The sequence below is a fragment of the Phalaenopsis equestris genome, unplaced genomic scaffold (assembly GCF_001263595.1).
Source record: "Phalaenopsis equestris unplaced genomic scaffold, ASM126359v1 Scaffold198121, whole genome shotgun sequence".
NCBI classification, from domain to species: domain Eukaryota; kingdom Viridiplantae; phylum Streptophyta; class Magnoliopsida; order Asparagales; family Orchidaceae; genus Phalaenopsis; species Phalaenopsis equestris.
In genome coordinates, this window is record NW_018218059.1 from 56900 (window position 1) to 72929 (window position 16030).

The 16030-nt window shown below is 32.3% G+C and overlaps 1 protein-coding gene across 1 annotated transcript in view; it reads right to left on the minus strand.

Annotated features, from left to right (window-relative positions):
* LOC110035556 (nicotinamide adenine dinucleotide transporter 1, chloroplastic-like) overlaps positions 1-10881 on the minus strand; it is a 32311-nt gene extending 21430 nt beyond the window's left edge. The window contains 2 exon segments of the mRNA XM_020739803.1: positions 10250-10345; positions 10518-10881. Coding sequence (XP_020595462.1) covers positions 10250-10345; positions 10518-10581 — 160 coding nt within the window. The 5' untranslated portion in view covers positions 10582-10881.
* Positions 10882-16030: the final 5149 nt, after the last annotated feature.

Consider the following 16030-nt stretch of genomic DNA (forward strand, 5'->3'; position numbering starts at 1 on the left):
TGAAACGGCGGTGTGTTCAAGTAAATGCACCAACGCCGCAAAAACCAAACATAGTTCCGTGTGTTTTCGCGACGTGCCGCAGCAAATAAGTTGCTCCAAATGAGCTTTAAATTATCATATTTATAAGGCAAAAAATAAAACTAAAATCCAAAAGAGAGTCATGCATGGAACTTCTTTGAAGTTTTTCAAGTCTTCCTTGCATGCAAATTTAAAATTGAATTGTTGGCGAAGCCTTATATAATTCCATGACTGTTGCCACTATTTGAATTTAAGCTTGTCTGAACTTGATTTGGTCAGGCTCATGAATGAGTCTGTAATGAAGATGGTTAACAAATCATATAGCAACCATCCCCCAACGAACTTCCAACTAACTTTCAACCAAATCACAACAAACTTTTAACCAACCTCTTGTAACAACAAAATTTTGATAAGATACAAGTGCAATAAATTATACCCAAAATTTCAAGTTTCATGACAATCATCAACAATTATTCATTACAATTCTTCAAAAGGATCACTTTCATATAATTTTCAAAGATGAAGAAAGTATGGAGTTAATTTACATTATTATAAAAATTTTCTAAAATTTTATTTTAATTCTAATGTGTAGCACAGTAATACAATAGTGGAAATCCATTTTTTTCCATTTTGGCATGCATGCAACAACAGATTAGATTTTTTTACGGTTTTTTGTGCGTGCGTGCGTGCGATAGTGTGTGCATGTATAAAGGCTTGTTAATAGCTATCCTGATTTCCATCCTATTAACCCTCACTTAGCCCAAAATTCCATCCAGTAAGCTCCAAGGGATGGAACACAAAGCAGGTTATGGAGGGGAAGAAGGAAATAATAGAAGAAAATAAGAGAATAAGAGGGAGAGAAAGAAGAAGAGAGAGAGTGAGAAAGAGAGAGAGAGAGAGAAGAAAAGTAGGTAAGATGAGAAATATAAACATCTGTTTCAAATTTTAAATTTGTTGGTATTCTTTTAATGAATTGATTTCAAATTTTAAAATTGATTTATAATAATAGGTTTATAATCTTGTATAAGAAGTAACATTGAGATTGTTTACAAAAGGAAGAATTTTCGGGGACTTCATCTCAAAGAGATAAATTGTCAGGTGGGTAGGATACATTTATACAGAAAGCAAATTTTCTTGTCTGTTGTATGTGCATTTATTGTAAATTAAATTTGTATACGTGATACAATAGAATTTTTTTTATATTTAAGAAAATATATTTACACTTACTATTCATAAGTAAATGACTAAACAATAATTCTTTTAATATCATCTTCAATCAAATTTATTCTGATTACACAAATATTTTATTAGTAACACTTACATAAATACATCTAGTTACCATAAATTGCACAAGTGTATACATGGTTATTAGCATATTTAAAATTAAATCACATATTTATTTGAGTATTCTATAATAAAAATATACTGATCGTAAGAAATATCATAATATGAGGAATAAATTAACATTGGTATAGTTATGATACATGCATAAGTTGAGCAACAAATGTGAGCCATAAATAAATATGATAATTTGTATAGGTAGAGCAACAAAAATGAGCGATAAATAAATATGATAATTTGTACAGGTTGAGCGACAAAGATGAGCACCTATATGAATATGAAACCTAAAAAGATGAAGCAATAAAGAAGCTTATATAAAGAAAAAGGATAATTATGTTAATATGCTTATGACAGCTTTACAAGTAGGAAGACAAAGGTGAACTCTGCCGTTAAATTTAATCCCACATATATGATATGCTCTAAACCTAAGAGAAAATATTCTCCTTTATGTCAAGTAATGATTAAACATAGGAGATAAAGAAATAAGAAAAAAAAATTAAACAAACCTGATATCAATGATTAATATATCAAGACAGTATTTATAACATTATAAAAAAAAAATTTATAATGTCCTATTAATTATTGGACCAATAGTTGTTTGGATGATTTTCCTTTACATAAGTATAAAAAATTAGATTAATTCATATTCTTTGTTTTAACTTTCAATACAATATTTATTTATTTTCTTGAATCTCATGATTTGCTAGACTACTATAAATGTTTTTATAATGAAAGGAAAAGATAAGATTGAGGCTTATGTAGTTTGGTGATCATATTTTATTCTATATCTATTGTAAAATCAGAAATTATAAGTGAAAATACAAATTTTTTATATTTTTATTAAGAATTTTAGTGTATTTCGAAATGCCCTAAAATATATTTAAATAAAATATTTTAGATTGCCTCTACTTAAATTTAATATTTTGATTTAATGTTTCATATGTTATTCCAAGTTTATCTCACTCTAATATAGTGAGTAGAATATCAAAATGAGTGTTAGAAGGTATATTCTATCAACTGAATCACAACCGTTTCTATTATGACCCACGCATATGTGGGTCGTCATGGGATGTGATCCAAAATAAAATCAAATAAATTAAATACTAAGAAATAATATGAAAGCTTGAATAAATTTAGTATTTATATGAAAAAATTGAATAAAAAATGATTACTACAAGTGAGTGTAATCTTTTCAAGTGAATGGTAAAATATACCCAAAATCGTGCATTGCATATTTTATATGCCATAAAATGCATTAATATGAATAAAGGTGTAAATGTGTGAAGCTTAAGCGAGCTGAACATGTGTTCACGTTCAGCTCGTTTATTTTTTTTTTTCGAAATGGACTCATGTTCGAAATGACTCATGAACGGTCTGTTTATGTTCAGCTCAAAAAAATGGTTATGTTCGTTTTCAACTCATGTATGGCTCATTTAAATTAATTAGAAAATAGATATAGGGTATTGCATTCAAACCTGGACTATTCTTATGTAACAAGAGGTGCATAACCACATGCTCATATGAGCTGTGGTGATTTAAACTTAGATACAAATATAGATAATATATTATTATATAAATATTTATAATTTTCTTATTTCGAGTTAAAAACTAAGTTAAGTGTTGCTAAGATAAGAATGCCTTGGTGGATGAGTGCCTTGACACTTAGAAACAAAATGTTAAACGAATATATCCATGAAAGGGTTGGTGTAGCTCCGGTGATAAACAAAATTAGAGAGAATCATCTTATATGGTTTTGTCTATTAAAAGTCGACCATCTGAAGATTTGGTTAGGAGAGTAAATGTTTTAGATTCGACTAATGTAAAGAAGGCAGAGGTATATCTAAAAACAATTAGGCATATTGTAGAAAAAAATGATCTTAATTTATTACAATTAAAGGAAAATAAGACACTCAATAGGACACAATATAGAATATGGATTCATGTAGCCGACCCCCTTTAGTGGGATAAAGGCTTGTTGTTGTTGTTGTTTGTTGTTGAGCTAAAACGAGCAGAACATGATCGAACAAAGAGATGTACGCGGTTGGCTCGTTTATAATTCGAGCTTAAGAAATATATTTGTATTTAACAAGCTAAATACGAGTTGTTAGTGAACAACAAGCTAGTTTGACATCCCTAAGTAAATTACCTTTAAGATATAATAAATTGTGAATAACATGACAAAAAAAAGAGTGAAGAATTTAATAGTCAATCAGCACAACAAGATAGAAGTGTTGAAGATTTCAACAATATAGCACCGTTAAGAGTAATACATTGAGAGCAAAGAATATGCCAACAACACCAGATTCAATTATTATGATGTTAGAAAATATGACGTAATTAAATATAATAAAAATGATGATGTAGATGAAGAAAAAGATTTATTTAATTTGTGGCACCAATTACACCTGTTGTGCCAACAATAACAGCACCAGCCACACATACAATTCCAAATATTAGGTTTCTCTTGTAGTATTTGTACTTGAAATTTAGGCAGAGCATTGTTGTTAGATTGATGGAGAACTGTACGCTCTCACAACAAAGAGAAGAAAAGTACAATTGACATTTAACAAGAAATTAGACCTATTGTAATAAAATCTTACAAAATGTCCACTAAAGAGTAAAAAGAATTAAGAAGTCAATTATCATAGTAGATTGATGGAGAAAGGTTTCATCAGAACAAATAAATCCCTATGAAGTACAATAATCTTATTTGCTAAGAAGAAAGATGGTTTGATAAGACTGTGTATTGACCAACTTGAATTATACAATTTGATTATTAAAAAAAAAATCTTTCTAGGATTGATGATTTACTTAATCACGTAGAAAAAGCCTCAATATTATTAAGAATTGATTTAAAAATTAGATATCATCAAGTCAGTTAAGAAAAACGAAATTGAAAAGGCAACATGGGATATCAAATATATGCATTATGAATTTTTTGTTGTCTTTCGACTAAGGGCCTGATAGTATTAATAAATATTATTAATGAATATACAACAACAAAAAAACCTTTTTCCCACTAAGTGGGGTCGGCTACATGAATCCTTTTTCTCCATTGCGTCCTATTTAGTGTCACATTTTCATTTAACTTTAATAAATTAAGATCATTTTTTATATAATATGCCCAAGTCATCCAAGGTCTGCTTGTCTTTCTTAACATAAGTCGAATCTAAAACAACTATTCTAATCGACCAATTAGATGGTTGACATTTAATGTGACCAAATCATCTAAGACAACTCTCTAATTTTGTCTGTCACTGGAGCTATACCAACCTTATCACAGATATATTCATTTCGCATTTTGTCTCTAAGTGTAAAGCCACTCATCCACCAAATCATTCTCATCTCAGCAGCACTTAACTTAGTTTTATGCTTCTCTTTTAAAGGCCAACATTCAACGCACCGTCTTATAAAATTTTCCTTTCAGTCTAAGCAATACTTTTCTATCACACAATAGACCCAAAGCATTCCTCCACTTCAACCAACCAACTTGAATTCTACTAATAACATCCCCATCAATATCACCATCACTTTGAACAATATACCAAAGACATCTAAAGTGTTCACACCTCTTAATAATTTCATCACCCATAATTACATTTCTATCACTAGAGCTACTACTGCTAAAAATACATTCCATGCATTTAATTTTAGTTCTACTCAAACGAAGGCCTTTAGACTCCAAGGTAGAGCTACATAATTTAAGTTTTTCCTGAGTTTTTTCTCTCGTCTTATCCATGAGAAGGATATCATCTGCAAAAAGCATACACCAAGGTACATGCTCCCGTAAGTGTCTAGTAAGACCATCCATAGCTAAAGCAAAAGGATATGTGCTTAAAACCGATCCCTGATGTAAACCAACAGAAATAGGAAAATATTTGGTCAATCCTCCTTCTATTTGAACTCAAGTAACAGTTCTTGTAAACATATCTTCAATGATTTGAATATAAGTCAAATCAACAACTTTTTCTCAAGAACTCTCCAAAGGATATCTCTTGGAACCTTACCGAAAGCTTTTTCCAAATCAATAAAAATCATATGTAGATCCTCCTTATTATCTCTGAACTTATCCATCAAACCTCTCAATAAATGTATAGCTTCCATAGTAGACCTGTCTGGCATAAATCCAAATTGATTATGAGAAATCTTTGTAATACGTCTTAACCTATGTTCATCCCATAATTTTAAAGTAACATCAACATAATTTCTATATAATTGGCACACTCTTATGCATCCCTTTATTCTTAAAAATGGGGACTAAAATACTCTTCCTCCACTCCTCAGGCATCTTTTTTGCTTTTAAAATAATATTAAAAAGTTTAGTAAGCTAAAAAACTCCTAAATATCTCAAATATTCTCCGGCATTTCCATCTAAATGCCCTCCAGTAGAAATTTTTTCTTCAAAAGGTATCATTTGTATTAAGTTTTCTAAATCATTCCAGAATTTATCTTTAAAAGCCATATATATAAACCTATTAGAGGAGCATAAGCACATATAATATTAAAAATCTTCGTATCAACAATCATCTAAAAGGTTATAATTCTATCTCCAACTCTATTAATTTTTACAACATTATCTTCCAACTCTTATCTACAATTACACCCACCCCATTCCTAGTGCGACTTTTACCTGCACACCAAAGTTTAAAAGCTAAGTTATCAATCTCCTTAGTTTTCACCAACCCATTTAGTTTCTTGAACACATATAATATTTATCTTTCTATGAATCATAATATCAACTAGTTCATTAATTTACCAGTAAGAGTTCCAATATTCCAAGATCCTATCCTAATATTAGTTTCATGGACTAACTTTTTTATCTGCATTCATCCGTAATATGAAAACCCTTGTTTATTTAACACTACGGGTACCGGTGCAGCGGCGCTTGCACACTTTTCACTTTATTCAGGTCATACGACGCGTCGCTTCCGTGGGACACCCTTGCACTTACACAATGATAAAAAAAGATTTATGTCATGATTTTTTAGACAATTTTACGCTTGTTTTCGACTACCTAACGCAACCCTCCACTAGTCACATTCGAGCTTGGGACCAGTAATGGCGGTGTTCAATGAATGTGATGAATAAAAATTTTCAAGTAATATCTTGTTTAGTTTGTAACATTATTTACTAATAAATATTAGTTTGTTCCAAGAATAATAATGATCGTGTGAATCATTTGAGAATTATATTGGGATTATCGAGAGAGTGTAAATTATTTTTAAATTCACTAAATATGAGTTTTTTGTTGCATTACCTTTTTTAAGCATATCATTAGTACCGAAGATATATCACTGGATCCAAAATAGGTGAGAGCAATGGTAGAATGATTAAGACTGACTTGTGTGACAGAATTCAGAAGTTGATTAGCTGGCTATTTCAGAAGATTTATAAGAAAATTTATAAATTGCACCATCTTTATTAAAACTCTGAAGGAAGATGTTAAAATTTTGTTGGAGATATGAAAGTGAGTAGGGCAAAAGTTTAAGAAATGTTTGAAATCTGCACCAGTGCTGACAATTCCACTATAACAAAAATAATTTTAAATATACAATAATTCTTCTTTAAAAAGTTTGATTTTTGTTCTAAAGCAGAATAAGACTGACAACTAAAACCATATGAAATTAATTACCCACACATCATTTGGAATAACTGTAATGGTATTGTTTTGAAAATTCAGTAGCATTATCTTTATGAAGTAAAATGTAAAAAATTCACTAATCATGAAGTTTCAAATATATTTTTACTTAAAAAAATCTAATTCAAGGCAATACAATATTATCCTAAAGAGACCAATTTGATATCTGATATATTCAGTAGTAAATTTAATGGATATGCAAATTAAATAATAACTGAAGAAGCATATCTGATCGGAGATGTTGAAGCTTTATAGTTAGAAGTTAGAAAACATAGTGATCAGGATGCAGGTAGTTTGTATCAAATGAACATTCACTAGGCGCTTGAAGGTATAATCAAAGTCACATAAATGCTGACACTGAATAGCAAAAACTAATTGATAAAGTATAGATAAGTATAAGTAAGGACCTCAGTATAGATTATCATGGAGTAATTAGTAGTTTATATTTGTGGGTATCAAAAGATTCAAGCTTAATCTAGGAGATTCTACATAAAGCTCATAATTCAGGTTGTTAAATTCACCCAAAAAATACAAAAATGTGGTAACATTCTAGTGACCTGGAATGATAAAAGATGCAGCTGAATATGTAGCAAATATGAGGCTTGTCGGGCAGTTAAAGAAGAATACCAACAAGTCTATAGTATGTTACAATCACTGCGATATCAGAGAAATTAAAAGAGTTAGCAATTGATTTTATCATACGTTCTCTCAAATTAAGGCAACAGCATGATTACATTTGAGTTGTAATTGATTTATTAATAAAATCAGCACACTTCTTACCTATTTGTTAGATTAATTTTGTAATAAAATTAGTAAAGATATTTGTGAATAAAATTACCAGATTCCATAGAATTTCTAAAATATTGTATCAGACAAAGAAGATAGATTTACATCCAAAATGTTGGGATGTATTCATAAATATATGAGTACTAAACTACGTTTTGGCATAACATTTCATTTCATCCACAGATAGATGATTAATCAAGAATAACCATTCAAGTGTTAGAATAGTGATTAAAGTTATTTGTTCTAAATTTTGGTGGAAGTTTATTTATAATAATAGCTACCATTCAAGCACCTAGAAGGCATCATATGAGGCATTATATGATAGAAAACATAGAATTCGATTGAGTTGGGTTAAAATTAGAGAGAAATAGCTATTTTGGTCACACTTAGTTGATCAAAGCACGAACAAAATCTAGGATATCAGAGAAAAATTGAGAGCAACCCAGATTCATCAGCAGAAGTATTATGATCCCAAGCATAAAATGATAGAATTTAAAATGAGTGAATTTGTTCGATTCATGAAAGCTATAGCCAAATTTGGCTAGGAAATCTATGTCCCGGATACATTGGGTTATTTGAAGTTATTTAAAAAATTAGAAATGTTGCTTGCAGATTAGCATTGTTCATAGGTATTTCAAATGTAAGAAATATTTTTCATATATCAACGCTCAAAAAATGATTTGCAAATGTACATCAAAAGATACCACATAATGAAACTGAAATACAAAAAAATATGTCTAACACGGAAGACCAAGAAAGAGTACTAAAATTCGATGATAAAATGCTAAAAGATAGACATATCCACTTTATAAAAGGAAAATGGTAACACAGATCAGAGAAAGAAGCAACCAGAGAATAAAAACATAATATTAGAATAATAAAATTTGATGTTAAGAAGCCAAAAATGAATAATCCTTTCTGTAAAAAAAAATTGTGCAAAGTTCCAAAAAAAATATAATAATGAGAGATGAATTTTAATATCTAAAATTTAATAAGGCACAAGTGTAAAATATCCCAAATAAATTATACAACGAATTTCAATTTTTTTCAAAAATCATAAAAAAAATCTATTTCATCATATTGTATTCTTGAAAACGAACATTGTAATATATAGAACTATATGATAATTTTTAAAAAAGGGGAAGCTCTGAAATTAGCTTTTCTTTTTACAAATTAGAAAAATTATTGGAATAAAAATATGATGCAATATGTAGGGGTTTGACTTGTCTTTTAAAACACATGAAGTATTGCTTAAATGGCTACTATAACCTCTCTTTCACTCTCCAAATCTGTGATTTTAAGAAATTGGCTCAAATCCCAAGGCACAAAACTATCTATGGTAAACCCAAAAAAAACAAATTTTGAGCTCTACCTTTCTCTTGGTTTTGACAAGCAAGGTTCAACCAATTCTCATCTACCCAAGAGAAACCCCATGGAAGATATCTTAATTAAAAACCTTAATTCAGGTTTACGATCATCATTTCGCAAGCATCCCTTCATACTTTTGTTGAATACATCAACATAGTTCGTAGATTGTTATTGATGGGATACAAGAAATAAGCACAAATTCCCATCATCATCCACCACAATTTGGTGATTTGAATGAAACCATACTTTCAAACGACCCTACAATTCCAGGAAAGCATATGCAATCAAAAATTCATAATTATTCAGTGCCATAATTCCATATCACAAAAAAGTGGCTCCTTACAACTGATGTGGTAACTAGGATAGTGGAATGGAGTAACACACGAATTCACAGGAATTTAAATCATTTAATGCAAGAAAAAAAATTAGAAGTAACTTGAGTTTGAATATTTTTAACACTAGAAAATTTTTAGATAAACTGAGCATTTTGAAAACTAATGGGGATGGATATAACCTCCTTCAAACATATAAGAACTTGATTTGGCATGCCCATGTAATTGCTACAAGGTTTTAAGACACATTACAAAGTAGCGGCCAGTATCAAAAAGATATGTGAAGTGGCACACTAATATTTGTCAGCCGCCATCTAATTATTTTGGTGGTTCAGCATGTTCCATGCTTTTGACCCATTTCCCTTTAAAATATTCGGTCATTCAAAATATTACTGTGTTACTTGAGTAAAAAGCTGAAGTTCTACAGCAGCAACCTGTCATCAGTGATCCAGGCTGCAGTTTAATAATTATTTCTGTAAAAATCTTTCTGCAACACTGTTTAAATGCTTATACCAACCCATTTAACTATATTTATTTACCGATGTGAATTTCCATATTATAGACACGTCCTAAATCTATCATTTTAACTTTTTTAAATGCGCTGTAAATAAAACAACTTAAATTCATCAGGAGATGATAAAAAATTGCAAACGGCAATAAAATTCATATGAATCACAATCTGGATCTTCTGCATACATTAACATGAGGAGTGATCACCAAAGCATAAAATGTACAGGTCTAATGGAAAGGCTAATTGAAACAACACCTTTTCCACTGCTTTTAGCGAGCTTAGGCAACCCGTGGACCTGAAGCCGAGTCTTGATTACATCCAATGGGCACACAAAAGTCGCAGCAATCACACCTATGAAAATAATCCCAAATTTCTGATAATAATCAATCAACCCGTGGAAATAATTTTAAATGAATCAAACCCCTCACGGCCTCAACATTCAATGCGATGTTGGGCAATTCGAACCAACTACTCTGAGCCATGTGTTCAAATTCATCACAACATCCTCGAAAATGAAGCGTACCCGCGGCTGCGCCGGCAGCGGCGTTGCAGAGAAGCCCTCGTGCGCTATGCGATTCTCCAGCCATTACTTCTAGCGGATCCAATGAATATGTACAAGTCAGAGCTTCGAAATCCTAGGGTCCCCTCCGTCGTAAAGTAGGTTGCGCCGACACAAAGTCGCATGGCAAGGAAGCTGAAACGGTATTAACCGGTAAGAGATCCATGCGGGAGGTCTCCTCTTAAACTAGAGATAGAATCGGATAGCTTTCCCGGGGACCTAATTGCTTCATGGAGGCCAAAGCAGCAGAGAGCTCGCTAGATATCCCGAATGACACTCTTCCTCTCCCTCCCCGATACGGCTATACCCTTCGGATAATCAACTTAGATCTGATAGGTGCTAAAAAAAAAAAGGGTCTCCAATCCTACGGTGCGGGTTAGGGAAAAAAATTGCTACACAGCACTGCGTGCGGTATTAGGGTATATCAAGGGTACAATGGGGTTACATCCACAGTATAAGCCCTTGTAACTTCCATGTAATCTCCCTGTAACTTACGTGTAACCTCTTAATATATGATAACAGAAGCGCGAAACTTATTTATGGTACAGATAGATTACAACAAGTTACAGGGAGGTTACAAGGGGCTATACCATGAATGTAACTCCCGTGTACCCTCGGTTAACCCCAATATCGCACGCACCGCTGCGTACGTCTATCGCACGCAAATTTTTTCCCCTGGTGCGGGTTAGGGAAAAAATTTGTGCGGTATTAGGGTATATCGAGGGTACAATGGGGTTACATTCACAGTATAAGCCCTTATAACTTCCCTGTAATCTTCCTGTAACTTACGTGTAACCTCTTAATATATGATAACAGAAACGCGAAACTTATTTATGGTACAGATAGATTACAACAAGTTACAGGGAGGTTACAAGGGGCTATACCATGAATGTAACTCCCGTGTACCCTCGGTTAACCCCAATATCGCACGCACCGCTGCGTACGTCTATCGCACGCAAATTTTTTCCCCGAGTTAGAGCCCGTTTGGGGCAGTTGAAAACTCCACCTCACAGTTTAGATGGCAATTTATCTGAAAATGTGATTATATTTTACACTAAATGTAAGTCACGGGTCGAACTTGTGGGCCACCCGCGAGTCACGTTTCAGGATAAACTACTTATCTAGATAAGCACAAGCTTCCCCAACGCACTCTTATAGTGTGTTTGGAGCAGCTGCAGCTTAATGAATAATTTGCAGATAAGCTGATTAAAAATAATTTGTTAATAAGCTAGGTGCAGTTGCTATTTTAAGTTTTTTTTTTTTTTAAAGTTTGACTGCAACCAGAAAGCTGTCACCGCACCTAGTGTGGTGCGGAGTAAATAAAGTTGTTTTCAGCATTTTGAAAATGTATAAGCTGCCAAAAGGCAGTTTACCCAAACAGATCATGTGCATTTTTAAAACGACAGTTTACCCAAACAGATCATGTGCATTTTTAAAACGCCACCGCACTAATAAGCTGCCCCAAACTGGCCCTTAGGGTCGGTTTGAGGCAATTGCAGCTTATTAGTTTATAAACTGCAAGCTGTCCCAAAAAGCTGTGTGGGTAAGTTGTCTTGATGTTTGTTTTGTGCAGTTTAAAAATAGTTATTTTTTGAATAAATTATCATTCTGTCGCTGTATAGTAACATTGTTTGTAATAGAAACATTCTAGCAAATATATTTGATACTTCAGAAGCAAAAAATCACTTCATAACTGTACAAAATTCAGATAAACACATCACATAACAGTGAGTATTAATATGCTATAAAAAAGAAAAAAAATTATCAAAATTACAAATAGTATTATGACAATATTGATTTTATAATGCAGACGACGCATGTCATGAGCTATGCCGCCCTCCAGAGATGCTATTCAGCCCCGATCACTATCAGCAATGGAATCTACAAGACTGCCTGCCCATCGAAAGAACTCACACTTCTTCGGAAATCCTGAAGAGGTGTGAGGTCTCTGATAACTCAGTTTATAAACATTGGTTGGTGTCACAGGAATCTACAAGTTCGCAGTAGCAGAGCAATCCTTGGAATGTCCATGAAATCCTAAAGCTCATCTTTCAACAATGTTATAAAAGACAGTCCATTAGTCATAACGCAAGTTGAAATTGCTAGAAAAAGTAATAAGTTATAGTCTTAAGTAGGTGTGAGGTCTCCGATAACTCAGTATACAAATTAGCAAATCTGTCACTACAATAAGACAACAGACCTTGTAAAAAAGGAGTTAGTGGTTGTCTTTAACCCACGTAAAACCAAGCTCACATGTATCATATATGCATGTCACCAAAAAAATATCATCCAGAAAATCTAAAAAAACCATATCGCCAAAAATAAGATAGGAACTTGGCTGACTTTATTAGGATTTCACATGTAACACCGACCAAAAACGACTAACAAGGCATCCAAAAGAACCCATAAAGTCAGAAGTCTCATCATGAACCTCTCAAACCATCTAAAAGAAAAAAAAATTAAATTCAAATGAAAAAAAAAACATAAGAACAGCATAAAAAGCCCAAACAATCAATCCAAAATATACTAGGAAGGGAAATAAAGGCAAATGTACAAAATAATTAAGTAAAAATTAATAAATGAAGTAAGCAATAACAGTTCTGTACTGGTGAGAGGTCTTAGAAAACTCTGTACACCACCTAACCAATCTATTATTGTGAATCTGTCACAACAAGAGGACGGCTGACCTTATAGAAAAAAAGTTCTTTGCTTGCCTTTAACCCACTTAATACAAAGCTCATGCCAGTCACATATTTATATCACCAAATAAGGCCTTCCAGAAGAACCTCAAAACAGTATCGCAACGAAAATAAAAGAGAAACTTGGTTGCTTCATTAGAATTTCACATGTGACACCAACCAACAACAATCAATAGGTCATCCGAAGAACCCTTAACGCCAAGCTTCTCATCATCGACCCCTTAAATCCACCAAAAAAAATAAGTGAAATGCAAATGGAGAAAATAAATGTAATGCCTCACTTCATAGAGTGTGTCTGTGTGAGGAAAATAGCTTTTATTAACATAACATTTGCAATTCAGTTTGCATGAGCAAGCTCAAATATATCAAAATTATACATGCCCCCTAGCAGTGAGCATAAAGATGATTGAAAAGATGATCTATGTCTTCTCTTATAGTAATTTTTCATTATATGCCCCAAGGGGTATCAGTAAAGAATTTCAGTAGAAAAGCATAATATTCTATAACAGAAATTTTTTGAGGTGATCTTATACAATGTCTCACTTTAGAGAGTGGGTGTGTGTGATAAAAAATGCTTTTCATAGCATAAGTTTTCTTATTAGGTTTGAATGAGCATGCTCAAACATACCACAACTATACATGTCTCCTAGTAGTGAGCATAAAGATGTTAACAAAAATAATTTGTGCCCCTCTTACAATAATTTTTCATTATATACCCCAAAGGGTACCGGTAAAGAATTTTAGTAACAAAACATAATATTCTATCACAAAAGTTTTATGGGCTTTTCTGATGTAATGCCTCACTTAAGATAGTGTTTGTGAGAGAGAAAGAAATGCTTTTATTGGCATAACATTTGAAATTAGTATGTCTGAGCATGCTTAAACCAACCACAACTATACATGTCTTCTAGCAGTGAGCATCAAGATGATGACAAAGATGATCTGGGTCTATTCTTACAAAAATTTTTTCATTAAATGCCCTAAGGGGTATTAGTAGCAAAACATAGTATTCTATCACATAAATTTTTTGGGGCTATTTGATGCAATGCCCACTTCATAGAGAGAGTGTGTGTGAAAAAAGTCCCTTACATTGCATAACATTTGCAATTCAGTTTGCCAAAAACTTGATGCAGGTAGATTTAGTGTGTAAATTTTGTAAATATTTTTAAATATTACAAAATACACACGACAGATATAACAATAAATATGCAATATAATCCCAATTAAAATACCTTTTATGAAAATAGTTTATCTTTAAAACTCTTTTTAAACTGCCAAATCCTTTTTAAATGCAAGTATATGTATCGCTCAAGTATCGCTCAAGTAATAAAGGGCTCTAATGGAGTCCTAGATATCAATCCCACGAGGAAGTTGGAAAAACCTATAAGTAAATTCTTGATATTATTTTATAAGTTAAAAATACAAAAATAAAAGTAAAGTGCAAAGTTTGAATATTAACTACTAAAGTGAATGCTATATAAAATGCAGTTGAAAGACAGAGTTAACTAATTAAAAACTAAACTTTCAAATGTAAAATTACGAAAAACTAAATAATGTTTTTGTTGATGGAAGATTCAAATTTAAAAATGCATTTTTCCCCTTTACAATGAGTATATGGCTTATGAAGAGATTAAAATCATTTGAAAAAATATTTAAAAACTATTTTATGCCAAATAGGAGCAATCATAGTCTTTAACCTCTCGCGAGTTCAATAAAGAACATTGACTACTCCAGAGTTTGGTACCTAATTTTATAGAGTTTGGTCCAGTTGATTGGAAACTAATGCGAGATTGTTAGCCCTCAGGGAAGGAAGTAGTAGGAGCTCTGGAGTGGCAGCTATCCGTCACCTTAAAATCTCCAATTCCGCATCAAACAAAGTATATTTACCTATTTATTTGCACTCAATTCTATGGATTACATGCTCTCTCATGAAATCAAATATGATTCTCCCCCTGTTGTAGAAATCATAGCCCTTTTCAGAACATATGTTTCTCAACATGTTTTAATATCTCAATTGGCCATATCGAAAAGTAAATGAAGATCGAAGTTCAAATCATCACAAATTATTAACATTTAAAATCATAGAAAATAAAATTAATTGTTCACAAAACCATATCTCAAAGTAGGGAGAGGATAAAAAAGAATACTCAAAATTCATGAGACAGATACGAAAAAACACGGATTTCATATATAAAAACAGGTTTACAAAATAAAAGAAATAAAAGACAACTTATCTCACAATCTTTCCCAAGCAAATTCCTTGAAGTTCTCTCCAAGCATTTCTCTCTTTACAAGCATACTAAATTCTCTCTTAGAAGTGCAATGAAGAAGAAATCTCTCACCTTCTCTCTCCTCTTACAACCCTAAAAGAAAATCTCCTCGTCTCTTCTCCTTGCCTATCACACCACCCCCACTTTCTTTCCTTTTTGTCCCCTCCTAGACTCCTTGAAGTCTTCTTCTTTTATTTTAGGTTGACTCCTTTCAAAATGAATTTAAAAATCCCTCCAAAAATCCCTCCAAAAGAAAACTCTTTTGAATTCAAAAGATGTGTCATTTGATCCAAGAGACATATCCCTTCATAAAAGAACATTCGAAAGTGTCTAGATGCATTAAATTACTTCAATGTGTGTGTAGAACAAGTGAACCTTTGAAAATTCATGCAAAATTCATCTCGAACCGCCTTAATCCGCAAAAAGCCATCTGTGGCGCATCATGCGAAAGTTCTCTGGATTTTGGCGCATGCATCATGCGCCATAATCTCAAAATTCGTTGTTTTGG